The sequence below is a fragment of the Pteropus medius genome, unplaced genomic scaffold (assembly GCF_902729225.1).
Source record: "Pteropus medius unplaced genomic scaffold, Ma_sr-lr_union100, whole genome shotgun sequence".
Taxonomy (NCBI): domain Eukaryota; kingdom Metazoa; phylum Chordata; class Mammalia; order Chiroptera; family Pteropodidae; genus Pteropus; species Pteropus medius.
The window spans coordinates 263759-286161 of NW_024353906.1; the positions used below are offsets into that span (position 1 = coordinate 263759).

The 22403-nt window shown below is 46.6% G+C and overlaps 1 protein-coding gene across 6 annotated transcripts in view; it reads left to right on the forward strand.

The window, feature by feature from the left end:
- SERGEF (secretion regulating guanine nucleotide exchange factor) overlaps positions 1 to 22403 on the forward strand; it is a 180811-nt gene that overhangs the window by 152241 nt on the left and 6167 nt on the right. The window contains exon 11 of one of the 6 annotated variants that reach the window (XM_039851534.1): positions 16584 to 16732. The exons of 4 other annotated variants lie outside the window; for them this stretch is intronic. In XM_039851534.1, the coding sequence (XP_039707468.1) occupies positions 16584 to 16705 (122 nt within the window). In that variant the 3' untranslated portion in view covers positions 16706 to 16732. Of the gene's footprint in view, positions 1 to 16199; positions 16285 to 16583; positions 16733 to 22403 lie in introns of those variants that run through there. One more of the 6 variants, XM_039851533.1, reaches the window with a different exon arrangement.

The window sequence follows — 22403 nt, forward strand, 5'->3', positions numbered from 1 at the left end:
AGTCTAAGTTGAGTTGTAGAATAACCTTCTTTGTGTTTAAGGTAGAACAATGGTTGATATATCAGACCTTAAGCTGACAGAGCCCTATATTTACAAAGTGCCCTGACCATGCGTGCCCTTTCTTCTGAAAAGGTGCTCCATAAACCAGCGGCCTTGGCTTTGGCCTTGGCCAGTACCGATTAGAAGAACCTCAGGCCCTGAAGATCTGCTGAATCAAAATCTGCACTTTAACAAGATTCCCTGGCAATTCATATACACATTAAAATTAGAAAGAGACTGTGAAGTTAGTGATTTAGGCTCATTTTTTGATTAGGATGCTAAAGTCCAGAGAGATTAAAGAACTTGCCCAAGATCCCATAACAAGTAATAGAGCCAGGATTCAAGCCCTGGTCTGTCCAGTTCCAAGTTCAGCATTCTGTCTGCTGTACAGCTGGGCTTCTTTGTGTCATATTAATCAAAGAACACTTCTTTAATGGTTCCTGGTCAGTGAAGAGGGTAGAAAATGACACTTTTTAAGGTACAAATATATCTTCTTGGGAGCTGCAGGGAACAAAGAGTCAAAGTGGAACTCACACACTGAGCTTTGATTTTATGCCAGGTGCTGGAGCAAGTCTGCCCAATAGGTAGCCTTGTCTCCATTTTACAGATGGTTAAGGACCCTCAGCATTTTACTCAGCGTAACCAACCCATAGGGACTCGGGGTTTGAAGTGGTATTTAAGGGTGCGGTACTAGAACTTCCTGGGTCAGAGGTCAAGGAATCAAAGACGTTGTGGACATTTTTTTCATCCTTGAAGTTAAGATCATCTTCTTGTATGAGGCCAGCTTCTAAAGTCAGGAATTCAGGCTTCGGTCACTTGGAGCTCCTCTTGATTTATGAACAATTCTGTCTCGTAGAGTAAAAGTGGTTTTCCCAAAGAGGAAAAAATAGCTTAGAAGAAGTCCTGGAAGAAGAATCAAGATGACAAAATGTATTATTTATAAGGGCCTAAAATAAGTGCCGGATCCTCCACTCAAAATGAGCAGGCGACAGCCAAGCGCTGTGTGGAGGGGAGCCCGGCAGACTCCAACCAGATCCACGTGGCAGGGCTGGTCAGCCATGTCTCTGCTCAGTATTCCAAGGCCCTTCTCTCAGGAAGTGGCTCCAGCTGCCAATACAGGGCAGCCTGTGTTGCTTGTACAAATGGGTTCCAGCTTACAAGTAGATACAATAAGATCAGCTAAACAAGAAATTCTTGAAGGAGAATAGAGAAAATACAGTGAGAGTCTGAGGGTTGGTGGGAAGACACACATGTACACATGCACACACACCATTTGTAAGATTATATCAAGTTTCTAGCGTAATAATTCAATGATACAGGTATATACTGGGAGCAAGGAGGCCAGGCAGGAATAGATACCAGTGTCTCTGCCTTGTCTTCTCTGGCCCCTGGTTCTGTAATGGAGCATGCAGCTGCTGGTTACACTGCCCATGCAGAGTAGGTCCTGCTGCATCCAGGAAACATCCACTTCTTGCTGTATCACGGGTCTTTTGTACTCAACACTTGGCCCATCATTCTAGAAGAACTTAAAGCAATTTCTGTTTCCAGAGAACATTTACAGCATCTCTCCTATAAAAAGTTTTCCCGCTTTTTGAAGCAAACTCAGGATCATCAAGTCTGTCCAGTGGAGAAGAAGCAGAGTCAGTGTTCGGGGGTCTCTGAACAACAGCCAACACTATGGAAAACCCATCTCCCTGTCGCTCATCCCTTGACTCTGCCATAATACCTTTTTACCTGGGTGCTTGTGATACTGACTTAGACTTGAAAACCATTTTTCAAATCCATTTGTCCATAGAAGGCAAGATTCAGTGACAGGAGGGAGGTCACTGAAAAATAGAAGGTGATGCCAAAGGACTTCTGAGGACACCCAAGACAGTAATGAGATTGTGCTCTGGCTTTAAAGTGCTTACAAGTCTGCTCTTACCAGTGGAACAGTAGGCTGGGATTTGAACAGTGGCTAGAGCCTTCAGAACCCTTTCGCCTGTCTAATCCTTTCTCTGCTGTGTCCTCTTCTTTCCTCTTACTCTTCAAAATTTTTCTTCTGGGATGTGACAGCTACACGGTCGGGGAGAAATGCTTTCAGTATCTCTTACTATATTTGAAGCTTACTCTGTCTTCTCTGTTGGCTGATGGCCTGCTCCTGCCCATGGGAGCTAGTTGTGGTCCACGGGTCCTGATGCAGTCCCCAGGCAGCATCTCCCTGGTTTTGCCTCTGATTCTAATCTCAAAGGTCTTCTAGTTTCCTCTTATCAGAATGGTTAGTGCAGGGCACCTATTCAATAGGTTTGGGTTTACCTATATGCCCTGGCAGTTCAAGGAGCCTTCAAGAAGATGGACATCTGATCTTCCTACCTTCCACACCCCAATACAGAATAATAAAATCTTAAAATTAAAAAAAAAAAAACATAAAAACTTCAGCATTTTAAAATCCACATATCTAGTCAATATTTGAATGAGAAGCAGCATGGTATAGAAGGACATGGCATATTGAAACTGGTTGGGTTCCAATCCCATCTCTACTACTATCCAGCTATGTGATCCTGGGTTGGTCACCTGATCTCTGAGCAAAGAAGTGCCTCATAGAGACATACTAGAGAATAAAGGTAATGTAGGTAAAGTACCATCATATATGATGTGCTCGGTAAGTAGTGAGTAATATTATTATTATCCTGAAAACCAGAGGCTCTCAAACTTTTGCCTGAATTTTTGAGTTCTTTCAGGTATTCTCCACCATGTATGGTTTTTAGACCCCCTCACCACTGTGGTTACTCTATTTTTATTATTATTATTACTATTATTCTTATTTTTATCGTGGTAAAATATATATAACAAAATTTACCATTTTAACCATTTTAAATTTACAATTTAGTGGCATTAAGTACGTTCGTGTTGTTGTGCAACCATCGCCATCCAACTCCAGAACTTTTTCATCTTCTTGTACTGAAACTTTGTACCCATCAAACAATAACTCCCCACTCTCCCCTCTTCCTGGTCACTCTCTTTTGAGTAGCACCCTCCAAGTGCTCCAGTGTTTTTCTTTCACCACAAGCGGGGATTGGAAAGGAAGGACCTCTTGGTAGGGTATTCTTTGAGTTCTGCAAACTCCCACTAAAACTTCCAAGAGTTAAAGGTCTGTGTCAGTGGCAGCAAGCTTTGGGGATTTCAGATGGTTACAAAATGGATGTCAGTACAGCTGCTTTGCAAGGGATAGATTTGCAAAGAGCCTTCCAAGGACTGGTATATTTCTTCCAAAAGTATCCAAGGATGTGGCTCAGCATAGCTTTGGGGCGAAACCAATAGTTTTTGAATTCATCAATAGCATCTACCTCATGTTAAAAATTAAACGAGATAATTCATATCAAGTGTCTAATACAGTGTCTGGCACAGACAATGCCTGTATATGTAGGCTGTGGTAACTGTAACTGTACTGTGGCAGAAATATTATGTATAATGATTTGATATGTAATCCCCACAACAGGTAGATATCTTCATTTTACATGAGGAAATTAAGGCTCAGGGCAGTTAACACCCCTCAAAATTACAGAGCTAGTGAGAGGCAGAGTAGTAGAGCTGGAATTCAAACCCGTACTCTTTCTCACTAAGATACTGCCTTTTGGATATAACGAGAAAGGAACTCTCTGGGTGAGTCATACTAATGTCATTATCCTCATTTCATTTTTTTTCATCTACCCTGGCCTTTCTCTGGGATCCTATCTTCTTGCTCTTTCTTCTTTTAAAAATCATACACCTAATGTCCAAGCTTCAGAGCTTTCTGGATTTACCAGTCCTTATTTTCTGCACTGTCTAGAAGTGATCGCTCATGGTCTTCAATAAGCTCTCTTCCGCTCTGGAAGAGGAAACTGAGACCATGTGTGCAAACTGTGGAACTCTCTGGCTTTATTGGATGAGTATCTAAGAGCTAATGAGTTGGTTGTGCATGGAATTTAGAGCATCATTGGGGTTTTGGTCAGAAAATGGTGCTTTCCAGGACATTCCGGTCACCCAGAAGCATTGAGTAGATTGTGTTCAGAAAAGAAAATGCTTAAATTTGACTTCTATAAGTCACTAGGATTCATTCTCCTTTCAGAAAATAGGACCAAGTCACTGTTTTGCTCTTTGTCTTGGCTCCTAGGACGCTCAAAGCCAACTGAGCTCAAAGCTCAGTTGTAACCAACATGTATATAAATTACCAGAGCTGGCATGTTTGGATGGTCCTCCTTTTCATGGTTTTGAATTTCCATTTCTATTTTACTTACTATATTTTAAGAATGCCCTTTGAAAAGAGATGAGCTTAGAGTAAGTAAATCAGTAAAGACTCTAAGTTCCTAGAGGTCAAGGACCATGTTTGTTTATCGTAGTGTCCCCAGCACGTAGCCCAGTACCTGGCATGTGGGAGGTGCTGAATAAATGCTTGTCATTTGAATGAATAAAAGATATTAATGAATCAGCATTCAAGATGACTTAAAGGTGGTATCTTTGGTACTTTCCTTTGGACTTTCAGCTCACAAGATCATCAAAATGGAAGCTTTAGAAAATGTTCCTTAGACTTTGGAAGTCAGTAAGGAATTGTGTGCACATGCTAGCAACAGATACCAAAAATAACAATGACTTAAATAAAAGAGAAGTTCATTCTCTCTCACTGTTATGGACTGAATTGTGTCTGCCCAAAGTTCATAGTTTGAAGCCCTTACCCCGCAGTGTGAATGTATTTGGAGACAGAGCCCATAAGGAGATAATAAAAGTTAAGTGAGGTCATAAGGATGGAGTCTTAATAGGATGGGAGCCCTTACAGCATAGGAAGAGAAAACAGAATCGCCGTCCCTCATGTGGGCACAGAGGATAGGCCATCTGCAAGCCAGGAAGACAGACCTTAACAGAAACCAAGCCTTTCGGCACCTTGGTTTTGGACTTCTAATCTCCAAAACTATGAGAAAACAAATTTCTGTTCTTTAAGCCACTCGGTCAGTGGTATTTGGTTATGGCAGCGCGAGGAGACTAAAACACTCACATATGAGAAGTTTGGTGACATTCAGTCCAGGGCTGGTATAGTAGCTCTGTGGATAGCAAGGACCTCAGTTATTTTCATCTCTCTAATTGACAGTTCTTAGGATAGGCTTTCATCTTCAGAGTTTTCTCATAGTCCAACATGGCTGCTAGAGTTTTAGCTGTCACATCTATATTCAGGCAGGAAGTGGGTAGAAGGGAGAAAGGACAAAAAAAGGCCTTATTAAGTCACTGTCATTGAAGTGGTACCCAGCAGTGTTCACTTACAACTCATTGGCCAGGAGGTAGTTACACGACCACACCTAACTGTAATGAAGATTGGGTAATTAGTCGTTAGCTGGGTACATGACTGCCCTGACTAAAATTTGGGAAGAATGGATCTCGAGTAGATAACCAGTAGTGGGGGGCTTCAAGATGCGTGAACACGTTGGGGAATGAGGAGCTGGAAGTGAGCTTCTCACAAGAACAGTTCCACTTAGAGACCCGTGAGCCACCAATAGTACCCTGAGCAAGATGATGAGAGGGAGGGGTATTTGGGAACTGTACTATCTTTTCTACTTTTCTGTAACTCTAACACTATTCTAAAATTAAAGGTTTATTAAAGTAAATCCCTGCTCTCCTGCTCACTGACTGTATGACTTGGGCAAGTCACGTCACCAGTCTAGGCTCCGTTCATCAACTGCATGACAGGGGTGACAGCACCTCACTGCAGGGTTGAGAAAAGGCTTCTGTGAGACAGCGTATGACAGCTTTGGAAACAGTGTTCTCGCATTATTGCTCAGCACGCAGATTCCCCTCCTGCCTCAGCAGCTCCACACAGGCAGGCACCCCAGAGGTTTCCCCAGGGGCTGCCGTTGCTGTGGCACCCAGCACAGCCCTGCCCCCACCCCTCTGGAATTCCTTTATAGGCAGAATTCTGTGCAGGAAACTTCCTCACCTCTCTTGACAGCTTGCTCCAAGAGACTAAGGTTGCATTTTTATTTTCATGTGTCACTTCATTTTTTTCCCCCTTGAATTTAGTTCTTCTCTTCAGGAATCAGCATATGACTCAAACTGCCAGTTCTAAATTTAGTATTGCCTGTGATACGGAGAATGCAGTTAGTGCTGCCTGGGATATGTATTTGGAAATAATGGTTTTATTTATCCACATCCAGTAATTCTGACTGCCTGCTGGGTTCTTTCAGGAAAGAGTTTGTCATCTTCTTTCCTCCTAATGATGAAATGTTGCCTGCTCAGGTCCCAGAGGCCCAGCCTCAGCCAGACGCTGGTGACTTGGGTCTCTGTTTAATTAAACAATATCATCCCCTGGATTGTGTAGTCGTGGATTCTCTCCAAGGCTTCTGTTTAGAGGGAGTTTGGAAACAAGGTCTAGAAAGGGTTCATGGACTCTTTGGAGCCTGGAAGCTTATCTCTGAGCTTCAGGGTGATAAGATTTGCCCCTTTTTCTGAGAGTTGCCCCTTCAGGGCTGAAATAGATGGGAGAGGAAGTTTTGCATGTATAGAGCCATGTGCCCTGTACCTTGGGTGCTGAGTATATAGAAGTAAATGACATAGAACTTCTGCCTTCTGAGAACTATAGTTCATTCATTTATTCAAAAAAAAGAAATATATATATATATATAGAGCATCTGTCATGTATCTGACACCATGCTAATTAGTAGGGTTATAATAGTGACTCAATCAAAGTTCCACTCTCCTGAAGCTTGCATTCTTGTGCATGGGGTTTGTATGGCTCTGGTATAAAGCAGGAGATAAAAGGTGATATGTAATAAATTAGGGAGATAGGCAGTGCATATTCATTTCCTAGGGCTGCAGTAATCAAGAATGATCTGAGTGGCTTACAAAAAAAATTTACTCTTTCACAGTTCTAGAGGCCAGATGTCTGAAATCAAGGTGTTGGCAGTACCATGCTTCCTCCGGAGGCTCTCAGGGAGAATCCTTCCTTGCCTCTTCTGTCTTCTGGTGACTCCAGGTGTTCCTTAGCTTCTGGCTGCAACACTCCAGTCTCTGCATCTGTCTTCACATTGATTTCTCCTCTGTGTTTCTGTGTCTCCTTGTCTGTCTCTTATGAGGAAACTTGTCATTGGCTTTAGGGCACACCTGGATAATCCAGGATGATTTCATCTCATAGTCTTTAATTACGTCTGCAAAGTCTATAAGGCAGGAGTCCCAATGCCTGGGCTGCAGACCAGTAGGGTCTGTGGCCTGTTAGGAACCAGGCCACACAGCAGGAGATGAGTGGCGGCCAGCAAGTCAAGCTTCATCTGTATTTGCAGCCGCTCCCCAGCACTAGCATCACCGCCTCAGCTCCACCTCAGATCGTCAGGCATTAGATTCTCATAGGAGTACTGGTCCCTGGTGCCAAAAAGGTTGGGGACCACTGCTCTAGGTACAAACACGTCTTTTACTTCTTCCAGCTTCTGGTGCCTATTGGCATCCCTTGACTTGTGAATACATCACCCTAGTCTCTGCCTCCACGGTTACATTGCCTCCACCTCTCCTCTATGTTGTGTCCTGCCTTTCTCTCAAAAGGATACTTGTGATGGCACATAGGGCCCACACAGATAATCCAGGACAGTCTTCTTGTCTCAAAATCCTTAACCACATCTCTAAAGACTCTTTCCAAATAAGGTCACATTCACAGGTTCTGGGGGCTAAGACATGGACATAGCTTTTGGAGGGCCACTATTCAGCCCTTTGCACTGTGCGAGATTGTAAGGCCTTTGCGTAGTCACCCTGTGCGGTAGGTTTTATGCTTATTTTCCACATGAGGACACAGGGCTCAGAGAAATTGATTTATGCAACGTCATTCAAAAAGGAAGTAGCAGAACTAGGGCTGGAAACTTGGAGTTATCTCACTTTAAAGTCCATTCCCTTCCTTGTGTGACCTCCAGACCAACCAGAATTTTTCAGGAATCTCTTATGTTTTGGTTTAAAACACAAATGGCCATGGGAGGACCGTGCCTAATTTTACCAGGCATTAAGATCTAGTGGGAACTAGTCCAAGGGAACTGTTGGCAGAGAGCAGGTTCTTGTGGAGATGGACAGCAAGTTTGGGGGAAGGTGGGGAGTGGGGGTAGAGGGCTGGTAATGATAGAGGGGCAGGGCAGGGATACCTACTAAATAAGGGAAATTGCACTTAAAGGAGAAACGGGCCATGCTTTGCCATCTTAGAGTGTTACCCAGCACCTTCTCTGATTTGCTGATGTGTGAGGAGCTCTGTATTTGTCTGCAACTGGAGAGGTCTCTAGCCAGAGACTCTGCTACAAGCTGGAGGGCCTGAGAACGTGTGGGGAAGGGCTCTCTGGATTTGTGTCATTTGCCGCCCTGACATTCCTGAGCATTGCCACGAGTTAGGCACCCAAAACTCAGAGATAAACACCTCGTGGTCCTTGTCCCTGGAGGCAGAGTAGAAAAAAGATGAGAACCACTCTGCTGCTTTCACAGTGTGACCTCAGACGAGGTACTTTACCTTTCCGAGCTCTGTTTTGGGCCAGCTGTAGCTGGTCCTCGGGCTGTATTGTACATTCACCTCTCCATTTACCCAACATGTCAAACGTTTATCATTTTTATGTGTGCCTTAACACGTTGGGAAGACCCACTGTGAGAAGCCATGCAAGATAGTGACCAAGTGGAAACTGCTGGAAGTTCAAATGACAGGAAGCCGAACAAAGGCTGCTGCAGATTATGTCCCGGCCCTTTGGAGCGAGAGAATCAGAAACCTCGTATTGGCAGCCCTGCCTGCCCACAGATATGTTTGAATTGCTGTGATTATTTCCTTTCCAGTGCCGCCTCACATTTAGCAAACTTCCTCCCGCAAATCCCACCCTGTGTCAGCTGCACTAATGGGAAGTGAGGAAAGAGGCCTCTTCCATTCTTAGGCTAAAGCTGTTCAGGGTAAGAGTGCTCCCCCTTCCCCAGGGGACTCTGGGGTGAGAGACCTAGGGGTGGGGAAAGGGCAACCTGCCTAGGCAGAATGGAGGGCCTGCTCAGTCACCACCCTGGGGAAAGCAGCCCCTTCAGGGGACATCATTTGAGCAGAGAGCACAATCTTCTTACTTCCCTGCGGGAGCCAAGTGGGAATGGCCTCCAGCCTGGATTTGCCTTGGAGAGAAAGACTGCTCAGGGTCTAACAAAGCCCGCGTCTTCCCCTGATCCTCAGGCTCAGGTTCAGATGGGATGAGACCCTGAGGTATTGGTGCACCGATCCCAGGGAAGAATGGAGATCCTAAAGAGTATGTTTGGCAAAAGCAGGCCGTCCTGTCTCAGTGAGCAAACCTATTCAGACCCCTCGTTCCCCGTTGGCATTAACTGTATCCCCAGGGAGAAGGAGAGCTCAGAGGAGTCAGCAGCACTCTGCTTTGGCCAGGAATTCTAGTCCCAGAGGTTTTCAGAGAAGTGTTACTTCCTCGTGCCATGTGGTGAAACTGAGAAACCATGGGCTTTGGGGTCTCCCTCGCCCAGTATCTTGACTCTTCAAGACTCGGCTTCCTCGTGTGGAAACGGACATGAGAATAGCAAAACCTACCTCTCAATGTCCTTTGGAGGATTGTATGAGGTAAGTTAGATGAAAACCCCCAAGTTAAGGTTCTCCAGAGAAACAACCAGTAGGATCGATTGTCTATCTGTCTGTCTGTCTGTCTGTCTATCTATCTATCTATCTATCTATCTATCTATCTATCTATCTATCATCTATCTATTGAGATTTATCTTAAAGGATTGTCTTACATGATTAGGGGGCTACCACGTCCAAAATCCTTGGGGCAAGCCAGCAAACTGGAGATTCAGGAAAGAGCTGATGTTGTAGTCATGAATTCAAAGGCTGAAAACTCAGACAGGGTTTCTGTGTGGCAGCCTTGAGGCAGAATTCCTTCTTCAGGAAACATCAATCTTTGTCCTTAAGGCCTTCAACTGATTGGATGAGGCCCACCACAAATGATTGTAAATGTTAATCACATCTAAAAAAAAAAAAATTCCTTTATAGCAACATCTAGACTAGCATTTGACCAAACAACTGGTCACCATAGGCTAGCCAAGGTGACACAAAATTAACCATCATACCATGAAAGGGTGAGGGTTCTTGACAAAGGCATTTCCTCCCTCTCTTCCCTCCATCCTTCCTTTTCAAGTCATTGGCAGGGTCTGAAGAGGCTTCACTTGGTGACATCTCTGGCATACGGGACTAGAAGCTCTTAGAATCTGAGCAGTGGGGACCTGTGTGTCCCTTCTGTCTCTGAGATCTATTTCTGCTGACTTTATAGCCCAGGGAATCAGTGTCCCTACCTCCTGAGGCAAGCCCTAGAGTACTCTTAGTGATTTTCTGTTGAAGTCTGCACTCCAAGCCATACCAGTTTTCCTCTGTATCCTGTCTGAGCTCTTCCCGATCTGCTTCTCTAATATTCACAGTGCTCCATTCATTATTTTTGCTCCTGAGGTTAGATGTGAAGGCCTGAGATCTGCCACAGCAAGACCGTTTTAGCCACCAGGATGACCCTTCTGGCATGGGTTAATTAGCAGTGACCGAGAGCTGGAAGGAAAGGCTCTGTGGGGGAGAAAGAGTTAACTCCCTGCCTAGAATGTTTTAGGTGGCATTCTGCCTGAAAGTAGAGAGCTGGACTCCATTCCATTTCAGAGATTTATACCCCACAAGTGATCCAAAATGCTTCTTCTTTTGATGGAATGTGGAATTGTTTTTGCCAAAGTCGAAGAGTGCCTAGATGCCTAGATGGGATTTCTAGGCCACCATAAGGTTGGGGAAAGAGCTCTGGACCAGGAATTAGAAGACCTGGACTCTCGGCCACTCCCTCCCTGTGTGATCATGGGCAAGTCGCTCATGAGTTTAGGCCCCAGGTACCCCTTTCATAAGATCCTGGAAACAACACTCCACCTCATCTTTGCACAGATACTACCTTCCAGCTTTCAGAGCATCTTCATGATTCATCATCTCTGTTCCTCGCCAACCTCATGAGATAAGGATCGGAATGGGAATGGATTGTCCTCATTTTGCAGACAAGGCTCAGAGATGTAATGGCTTGCCTAAGTTCACACAGAAGGGAGGTAATGAAGCTAGAAGTAAATCCTGGATCCTTAGTCCAGCTCGTTTGGGGGTACCCATTTGGATATGGCGATGTCTGTGAAACTGTAAAAGAATACACATTGGAGATGACAGAAAGCTAGTGGGGGATCCAGTGGGAAGGACAGCAGCATAGGAGAAGGGGTGACACTGCCTTCCTGCTCCCCAAGCACCCAGGGCTTTGGAGGGAAATGGTAGTTGGAGTAGACTCCCCTAAACTGAAGGAGAGTTGGTGTCTAGCTACTCAAATTAAAATGTTTTCTCATGCTGTTGATTTACTTCAGAAAATATTTATTGAGGCTTTATCACAGACCAGGTTTCTACTGGGGGGCAGAATAAGTAAGCAGAAGTTTAATGCAAAGGAGACTGTCTACTTCTGTAAGCAGAAGTATAATGAAAAGTTTTACATTTGAAATGTAAACAGAGGGCTTTGGACTTGCAGTGGAAGGTGTGCACAATCAAGTCATCCTAGAGAGATGAAGGCAAATACAGCTGAGCCCTGAAGGATAAAGCAGGATTTGACCATCAGTCAGAGGAAGAAAGGGGCCTCTGACCCTGCTCTTCCTTCTTGGCCCCGCTGCTGCAGCCACTGCTTCTGTGGTGTGACAGGAAGCCAGCTGCCACAGCCTGTTTGCTATAGTGCCTGGCCAGCCCCAACCCTGGTGGAGCCTTTACCCTCTCTTGTCAGATTTGATGCAGTGCCCTGAAGCATGTACTGCAAAGCGAGAGAGATTCTGCCTGGCAGCTCTCAGAAGAGTGCACAGTAGGAGAGAAGGCACACAGGCCCTTGGCAGGGGAATGGCAGGTTGGAAGGAGGCACCTTTCTAGTGACTGTCTATCCCTCCTAAGGGACTAAGGCGGAAGCTATTGCTTTGCATGCGTGATTTTAGACTGAGAGTGTTTTGTGTCTTTATTTAAAAACTGATTCTCAGTCTTCTGTGCAGTTTTCTGTCAGCTTGTTGCCATGGAGAAGTCGGTTGGGGCTAGCTCTGTCTCTCTCTGTGTCAGCATTTCTGGACCTGCCAGCTGCCTCCTGCCCCCTTTCCAGATGGAAGGGGCACAGGGCCCCATTTGGTGGGCAGACCCTTTCTCTGCAAACACTGGGGCTGCATCTCAGTTCTTTTTGGGATAGGAATTGCCTTTTTCCATGCTTCGACTCAACAACTCTACTATATTGAGTGCCTTTATGTACCAGGCATTGTGTTGTGCTCGGCAAGGACAAAGGTTACTTCGGCTCGAGCCACACCTGTCTTCGGGCAGGACCCTGGCAGCACGTTCCATCACACCGCCCCTTTCTTGTACTGTGTTCCTCAACCTCATTCTCACTTCAGAATTTAAAGGACTGAGTTAGTTTCTCCTCCAACCTTTATGACTGTTCATTTAGAATCTGCACTCCTGGATCTCATTTTATTTCCAGCACCCAACACAGAACCTGGGACAAAAAAGCTGCTCACCCAAGACTCATCTGTCTAGTGAAATCCTTTCTCCGATGGCTCAGAATGTCTGTCTGTCCTGTCTTTCTTCCTCTATTTTGAGCTTAGAGGCAGCGCGTGTGGCAGCCTGAGCCAGTGGGAAAGGGAAGAACTTTGGAACCAGATAAATCTGTGCTTGAGTTTGGGCTCCACCTTTTTCTAGCTGTATGATCTCAGCAAGTGGCTCCTTCACTTGGAGCCTTAGTCAAGCCCAGTACTTTTCTTTAAACCTGAATCGCCAGTCTGTCAGTAATTGAATTTTGACATTTTAAAAACAACATAGAATTACTTGTGGCCATTCGACCCAGCAGGTGCCGTCCTTCGCACGTGGGGCCCAGTTGAGACTGGTTGCCCTGCAGAGAGCCGTGGGTGGAGTCTAGAGACCCGGAGCTGTGTCTTGGCTGTGACCCCGATGGGCCGGATGGCCCAATTAAGTCTCTCTTCTTACCAAGACTATTTGAAAAATGTGAGAATTGGATTGGGTGATCCTGAAGAGTTCTTTTTGATCTAAAAATCTGAAGATTTGACTTGAAAAGAAAAATCTTCCCTCAGCTGCTACCATTACCATTGCCCCTAGGCTCGAGGCTGACCTCAGCATGACCCCTTCTGCCAGCCTCTCCAAGTTGCTCTCCCAGGAAGCTCTGGGCCAACACTGGCATTGGACGTGGAAATCTCTTTTGGATATAACATCCTTTGAATGCATCATCTCTATTCTTACCCCCAATCCAGTGTATGGACTTGGCTTGCATCCCAGAACAGTGCAGAATTGCTGAAAGGAGGGGTTTTTCTTATTCTTTTTCACCTGTGTCTTACTTTTTCTCAGGATCTGTTGCCTTCTTGAGCCTTTGGCTGCTGAGGATTCTATTTTCTGAGCTACCGGCAATCCAGGGCTCTGTGCAAGGCACAGGATCCAGAGATAAAGGTATTGATTGTCCCCATGGACAGTCTTATAGTGTGTGACACAGACAGGCAAAACAAAGCAGAGCTATAAGTCCCTGGGAGGCTTGTCCAGGTAATCTATAGACTTGGATTCCAGTCATAGCCCTTCTTCTGCCTTGGGCAAGTCCTTTCCTTTTGCATGCCCCAGTTTCCTCTTATGTGGAGTCAAGTAGGTTGACCCAGTGATCTTGAAATTCCCTTCCTGCCCTGAAACTTTCCTTCTAAGCTCATTGAAGAAGTGATTGCTGTAAACTTTCTGGAGGAAGGAGGATGGGAGTTGAGCCTTGAAGGCTAGACTAGGATTTGGACTGCCCCAAGAGACATTGGTGAGGTCCTCCCTGGCTGGGGGGAAGAGGGTATGCGAACACAGGCAGAGACTGTAGAGCACAGGTATGGGTGGAGCAGGGTGGGAAACCCTCCCGACTTGAGTAGAGGGTTTGTGTGGGTCATGAGGCATGCAAGGAGGCTCAGAGGAGGCAGCTCTTGTCTTCCAACTGAAGGCCCTCATCTCCAGGGGGTAGGATACAAGTGGTATCTGCAGTACAGGAAAGCAAATGAAGAAGGCTAAAACCAGGGCTCCCTCCCTGTCTGGGGGCCCCAGGTTGATGTATATCATGACAGGAAGACCTCTACCAAGAAGGCACAAATGTCAAAGCTAGGAGAGGTCACTCCCTCTCCAGGTCCTTTCCCTCTCACTCTAGCCAGCAGGTTCTTGGTAGGCCCAGGGCAAAGTATGAAAGACTAAGTCTTCCTAGGATAGCTGCCCTTCTTTCATTGTGCCTCCCAAAATATTTTCCTGAACTCAGGATAACAAGAGGAATATTTTGACTGTGTCCTTGGTATTGGATTCTAGATTTATCTCCCAGGCCTATGAAATCGAAGAATTGAACATCCTAGACCTACATGTGACTTCCATCCTGCTAGTTTCTGGCCAAGGCCACCTGACTCCTTTCAACCCTCTGTACTCACAGCTTTGCAGGTGACATGTCCTCTTGGTCCTGCCTTCTTTCTTGCTCTCCAGGCATCTCTTGTGATCATCTAGACTATATATTTCTTGACGTCACATGCAATGAACGGCTCATTCTATATTCCTGATGTCAGCTACCAAGTAAAACTCAATCAATATTTTATGAATGGCTGGAAAGACCTGGTTCAGCCCCTGTTTTCAAGCATGCTAGGGTTTGAATTAAGGAAGCTCAGTCCTCAAGACCTTCTGGTCAGGCTTCAATGCCTATGAATTTCCCTGGAGGAATCTGGAAGTTCTCTAGTGTCTGTGGGCATATATTAAGTTAGCCAACTCCACATGGTCACATATGCTCTGTGTAAGCAAACTGGCAGGAGAGGGTAGAAACGCAGGGGAAGCATACTGGCTATGGGGTTGACTCCTACTGGATCTAAATAGGGATCGACCACCCAAGATGTAGGGACCTATATGATCCTGGGGATGTAAATATCCTGGAGGGCCCATTTGGGATCCTCCAGCAGGAGGTGAGGGTTCTGACAGCAGGAATCTTAAGGTAATTATCATGGGACATTGAAATTCCAAGGGGCTCCAGCTAGACAGCAACTTGGGGGACAAATTAAAAGGCTCAGACCTTAGGTAGTGGGATGGCAAGAGAGTCTAAGTAAAGCATCAGAGTTCTGCCCGGCCAGCTAGAATTTGACTCAGGCCTCCATCCCCAGAAAGCCCCAGTTTAGGGCTCATTAGTACTCTGGCTGTGCATTCCCCATGGGTCAGCATGGAGGCGATCGAAGGGATTTGACCTCCCCTTCTAGTTGGGATTGACTTGGAAATAGGCATGACCTCAATGTGGAAACAGCTTCTTCTGGTCCTTAGTTCCCTTAGGCAGGAGAGACTAAGGGAGGCAAAGGCTGACATGCAGCCAGGCCCAGAGGTGAGTCCTGTCCCCTCCTGGTTCAGTCTGGCTCACCAGGCCTTTGCCTCCATTTCAAAGTCCAGCCATGATCATGCCACCCTCTAGGCCACCAATTGGAAAAGCCAGTCTCAGGCTGATATTCACTGCCTGTAAATGGCGTGGAATTAGCCTAATCAGTGGCTCTTAATTCCCCAACAAATGCGGGTGCTGTGCTAATTGCCAGGGTCCACGCCAACAGAGCCTTGGTTGGCGGCATCAAACGAGAGAAGTGATAATTTGGGGGCTGGAGTTGGGGAGGGCCTGCTTTGTTGGCTGAGCCGGTTAAAAACCAGATTACCCCCGAGTGAGCCACAGTGCAGAGAGCCAGGGCCTGGCCTCCTTATCAGTCAAGGAGCTGGGTGAGTAGCCCGCAAGTGGGTTTGCAGGAGCTAAACCTCAGCACCAGTGGAGCAGTTTCTTGCCCATTAATGGATTTTTCTGGTTCATCAGGGAAGATTCCACCAACAGCCTGGCATGGCACTGCCAGGGCAGCTCATCAGGGATAAAGTGCCCCAAACCTTGGTCTGCTGTTACCATGGCAACATGGTAATTCCAGACTCTCCAGGCAACCTTACTGGCATCTGCTGCTGTGAAAGATTCAGATAGAGAAGGGTCACTGTTCCCTTCTGCATTAGAGACAGAGCAAATTGTGAAGACAGGGAGCTGCGCACCAAGAAAAATGCTATCCTGTTGACGTGGGGGCTTCTTGATGAAATGGTATTTAAGTGGCTATTAAAGCTGATGTGTCTGTTACAGTCTTTTGGAGAGAGCTGCAGGATCAGAAGAGACTTCCTGGAGGAGAAGAGTAAGGAGAGATGAGGAATAGGGGGAACAGTATGAGCAAAGGCCCAGCTGGGGAGGTAAATGAGTGTGTAGAGGTATGGGGGAGGTGGGGGGAGGTGGGCAGTTTGGTTTGGTGGAAGTGGGCAGGTAGAGCTTCTCTGACACTTGCTGGTTTAAACCACATGTGGCAAAAGCCTGACTTTGGACTTACACCACCCAGATTATATTCTGCTTTCCCTCCTGAGGCATGGGAACTGATCTCCACAGAGGTGGGCATTTCTTGCTTTCTGTTTGGCTCACAGTTGTTTGCAACATCTTTTGTACCCACTGGAATCACTGGACCTCGACATTTCACAGGGGAACGGAGACCCAGAGAGGAAGGTGCTCACCTAAGGTCACCAGCAACGCAGAGGCCACGGAACAGAGGGAACAGAGGGTTTGAGAACTTAGGCTCTGGAGACAGACTGACCTTGGTTTGAGTCCTGGCTCCACCATTTAGTTTTCAGGTGAGCCCGAGTCCCAGCTTCTTCAGGAGTGAATTAGGGATCCTGAACATTCCTACCCCATTGGGTTGTTATGGGTGTGACATGAGAATGGAAGTAATAGAGGAGAGTTTCTGGTATGTAGTAAGAGCTCAGGAAGTGTTGGTTATTAAGAGATTGGTAATTCCTTAAAAATGGGGACTATCTTATTCATCCTTGCTCCTTCCTTCTCTTTCCTTGTGCACATGAAGCACCCAAATGGTGTTAACGGGATGAGTACACATGCTTAGAATAAAGAACTGTCCACACTGATGGGCACTACACGCCTCTTGAGTATTTTCAGCTTTGGTGCCATTTGGTCTCCATAGGACTGGAGCCAGGCCAGGCCCGAAATGTGTTCTGTGTAGCTCAGCCCGCATAGTAAAGAGACTTGCCCATATAGGTGCCATACCTAGCTACCTTATGGCCTGGGACTCATACTTCCCAGGGCTGTGGGTTTCTAGAGGGACAGATGGAATAGATTCCACCTGCCCTTTGGGCACAATTTATGGTATTAATGGTAATTAATATGTAGTTTTATAATATACAAAATGTATCCACTCTCACACAAGCCTCATCAAAAACCAAGACTGTCAGGAGTAGTATCCCCAGCGTTGTGGATGAAGACACCAAGACTCAGTACCAGGGGTGGCTGGCCCTAAAACACACAGCAGAAGAGCTGCAGCAGGGGTGTGGGGCCAGCTCTGGTGGTCTTTCCACTGAATGACGGCTCTCACTTACCAGGTTACAGCTCTTAAATGAGCCACCTCTCTTCTAGACATGCTCGTTCCCTGATCTTCCTGCATCGGGTTTGTAGTGGGCTTAGGAAAGTCTGAAAGTCCAACTGAGTGGAGATAGGGGTATTGTCAGGAAATGGTGTCTCTATGAACCCTAGCAAAGGCTGAAGCCCCAGCAGGTCCAGATGTGCTGTGGAATGACAGCCAGCCTGGGGATGCTGGAAAGTACTCTCCATTGTTCTGAAACATTAACCATCAGACTAGCAGGGCCCTTGGAGATCAGTAAAGCTGGTGCCTTCAGCTTATAGGTACGGAAACAGCGGCCCTGGGAGAGGTGGTGACTCACCCTAGACCATTTGCTGAGTGAGTGGCGGAACTGCCCTGCGTGTCTCCTGTAGAACCATGAGGCCACACCCAGCAGAACCCGGCCTTTCCCTGCTCTGAGTGTCTCATTCAAATTCATTTTAAAGCATCAGATGAAGAAGTGAGTTTTGGGGAGAACTTTAATATATCAGCACATATTTTCAATAGTGTTACTTAAAAATTTTTTTTATTATAGAAGTAATTTATGGTCATTGAAGAAAATTTGGATAATAGAGAAATGTTTTATTTAAAACATTTAATAAACTGAGTGATAATATAATATTCCACAGCACATCTGGACCTGCTGGGGCTTCAGCCTATATAATAAACTGAGTGATAATCTTAAACCTTAAAATACTCCTGTGGGCAGGTTGCTACCATTTGGATGGAGGCTTTTACACCAATGATTCCCCAAGCCTTGTAATACCTTCTAGAAGTTTAGCTACAGAGAGTAGGAGAGTAGCAATCCATAGAGGCCTCTAAAGACTTAATTTAGTTTATAGACTTCAGATAGATATACTACTGATAGTAGTAGTCAGTTATTGGCATTTGTAGAGTTTCTTCCAGGTAACAAACCACTTTTTTCACAGGTGTTCTCATTCACTTATTTGGTCATTATAAGAATCTTGTAAGGTTGGGAAAACAAGTGTTATTTCCCCATTTTGCAAATGAGAAATTTGAGCCCCAGAGAGATTAAGTAACTTGCCCAAGAGTATATATCTAGGAAGTAGCAGAGCTACCAACTTCATACAAAAACTTGGCATAAAAAAAAAGCAGAAGGCACCTAATAAATACCTGTGAGTGAATGAATGAATGAATGAATGTTTGACTCCCCTTCTAGGAAAGGTGCCGGAACTCATCTGGGAAGCCCTAGGCTTCTATGCAGCCAGCTAGGGGAAGTGGGAGGCTGAGTGGATGCAACTCTGAGCCCCTCGCCCCTGCACAAACCAGAGTAGCTTCAGCTTTGCCTGTTTTACGCAGTGGGAGATGGAAGGCATTTTAGCGGTCTAACTCTTGTGTCTGGTTCTCAGACTCTGTATATCAGAACTGCCGAGGGAGAGTCTGACAGTCGGTCTGAGGTGGGCATCAGAGGACTGATGGTCAGTGGTCATCAGGCCACAGCGTGAGAAACAGTGGCCTACTTCTTAGAGTCAGGAAGATAAAACCCAGGGCAAAGCAGGGAGTTACCTGCAGTCGCACAGGAGCAGAGGCTCCACTGGGAGTTTAGTCCTTGGGTACCTCTTCCACTGCCCTTCCCCCTGTACCACAACTGCAGCCAAGCCAGAAAACAGATGACACAGAAGAGTAACAGAACGGTTTCCATAGCAATGCCTAGTGGTTTGTGCCTGTCAGGGCATCTCAGACAAGTACTAATCCGAACCTGCAGCTAGAACTTGTGTGAAATGTTACCTACTTACTTCCTCCATGCAAGGGGTCTTGGGGGAGAGGGGAGAGGGCTGCCAAGCTTTTGTCATGTGCCCTTCTACTGGGGATTCTCCCAAATATAATAGCAGGTGGCAGCAAGAGAGACCAAGAAGGGCTAAGGATTAGATCCTGGGCAGGAGGCACAGGGCTGTCCCAGCAGTGGATGAGGGGATGGGAGGGGACCAAGCATTGACTGAATGTGGATCATGTCATGAACTCTGTGCTGGGCACTTTACATATTCATTCAAAAAAAAAATGGTAAAGGAAAGATGATTGTCCTTATCTACAGATGAAGGTATGGAAACTCACACACACATAGCAGAAGAGACAAGATTTCATATCCAAGCCTGCCTTGCTCTATAACTACTGAGCAGCAACAGTTGTTTCCAAATTCTCTGGCCCACTGAGTAAGGGCTTGAGATAAGTAACTGCCCAACTGGCTCCTTCTTGTCTCAGGAAGGAGAGGGTTAGCCTATAGGCAGCTGATTGGGTGCTCATTCAGAGCTGGGACGGGCTCAACCAGGCCAGGCCCGTCAGGACAGAGTTGGTCCTAGAGCTGGAGAGGGAGTCTGCCTGGTCTTTAGCTCTAATGTCTGCCTTCCCCCAACTGAGGCTGCAGGTCCCCTACAAACTGCAAGCGCCTTCAACACAGGCTACCCTGACTGCCCCTTCAAACATGGTTCCTTTGGATTGGTGACCCCTGTGGGCAGCCTGCCCCACTCTTTGACTTGGTTTCCTCTTGAGTGAATAAGCTCCTCCTGGGGCAAGTGACAACGATTAATTCCTAAAACAAGCATTTATTGAGCACCTTTTATTCATTCCTAAAACAAGCATTTATTGAGCAACTATTATAAGTGCCACGGATATAACAGTTGGACAAAATGAAATTGTTCTCTTGGAGCTATTCATTCTAGTGGGGAGATAGATAAACAAATAAGTATATGATGGAGGTGACATGCTAGGAAGGAACATAAAGCAGTGTGGGTGATAGAGGATGGGGTTGAGCGATCAAGGAAGGCTCTCTGAGAAGGTGACATTGAACTAAGACTCAAATGAAGAGAGAGGGATCTATGTGCATACCTGGGAGGAGTGTTCCAGGTAGGGGAACAACCAGTGCAAGAGTATGACTGGCCAGCTGGAGGAACAGCAAAGAGGCCAGTGTGGCTAGAGGGGAGTGTGCCGAGTGGATTGAACTAAACTGGGCATAACACCAAACACAGAGCAGATAGTAGGTATTTATTAAGTTCCAGAAACCCTGGGGAGGTCTCCTTCTCAGGTTTGTGGCTTCTCAGTGAACTGTAGAACCCTAATCGTCTAATCTGTGTGTGGATTCTTCTGGACCTGCTGCCGGGTTCCAGAACCACCTTCTTGCCCCCACGCCCACTATTGCTCTAACTCCTAGCCTTCTCTCCTGTGCACTGGTGATTCCCACACAGGTGTGGGGAGAACAATGTAGAGAGGCTCCGTTGGTGACCAGGCTCCAGGAATGGCAGCAGGCCAGCTGCTCCTGGCCCCAGAGCCACATCCCTATTCCTGCCCTTGTGTTGGTGCCCCTCAGAGATCGCCGTGTTCATTTAATGAGATGATATTTCATAGAGACAGCTTGAAAGTTGTGGCCAGGCCCTCAACACCAGCACGTGGGCCAGGCCGGGGGAGACATAGTGTAGCAGCTCATGCAGAAACACTTTAGTATACATGGGCTGTGGGCTCAGCAAAAGTCAGTGGACTCATACTCCAATGCAGCTAATGCGACCTCAGGCTAAACCGATAGGGGCAGCCTCTGGGACAACATGTGCGCATCTAGGTGGGCTCCTCATCTTTAGAGCCCTTGGCCAATTCTGGCCATACTTCTAGAGGAATGATAACAACTTGGAACCTACCGAGAGGAGGAAACCCTGACTGGCCATGGGGACAGGCTACCAAGTCATACAGAGGGAGGATCCTGTCACCTGGAGTGAAGAAGTCATAGAGGCTAGGAGAGCTATCTGCAGACACTTAAATGAAATAAACTAAAGGTGCCATGCTGTGCCTTTGCTGCTCCATCGCCAGAGCCAGACCCCTGCTGGCAGCTGCAGACTCCACATCAGGCCTGCTTGTTACGGCCCAGCTTGTCATGGGGTGTGTTCGTTTCCGGGCCTCTGTCACCAGCCTCTGTTTCTTCATCCACAGGAGGTTATCACAATACCTTCTCCCCAAGGCTGCCCTGTTAACTGAGATGGGTCAGACAGACGTCCTTAGCACCATAGGTGGTCATAGTAGGCCCTCAAGAGGGTTAGTTGCCTTTTCTGTTTTCTCTCCTAATACAGCCAAGAAGCCCAGAAAGCCAGCAGTTCTAATAGAGAACATAGAATTTAGAAAGACAATCTTTGGGGAGGATTTCAGTTGTTTATAAAACAGGCCAACACGTTTCCACCTCGTAAGTTCTAAATCCATCTTCCCTAGCTCCCTAGATCTAAGAATAGTCACCCAGTGGAGCCAACGTGCCACAGCACGCTCTCTCTGCAGGTGACTGAGGAAATGTATCCACAGCAGCCACAGCGCCTCCTACTCCTGGGGGGGTGGGGGGAGGGGAGGGCTGGCCTCTGCCTCTCCCAGCTTGCCTGTTTCTGAACCAATCCGACTCAGTGTTCTCTTCCATTTGGTGCTGATCCAAATATCTTCCTCACTGGGCTGCTCTAACCATCAAAAATGAGGTGCCCTCAGTGATGCAGGGGGAGGTGGAGAGCGATGGGAAGGTGGGGACCTTTGGCACAATATTACCCCACTCTGGGCCTCAGTTTCCTCTTATGTAAAGGGATAGAGATTGACGAAGCAAACTGAACAACTTTTTGAGCTATGGGGTTCTGAAAGGTTCTAGAGTAGGTAGGTCTCAGCTTTCCTGTTTCACAATGAGACCTCTGAAAGCAAACCCAGAAATTCAACACATTTTTACTTCCCATCTGAACCAAGGTCGTTCCTCAGGTCTGCAGGAGCGAGCCTGGGGACCTGGGTGTGTATTCCCCTACTCAGCTCTTCATCCTATGCCTTTCTTCTCTCTCCCTCCCCCACCCCCGCCCCTCCTCCTCTCTCCCCTTTCTTCTCCTCCTCTCTCTCCCTCTCCCTCTCCCTCTCCCTCCCTCTCCCTCTCTCCC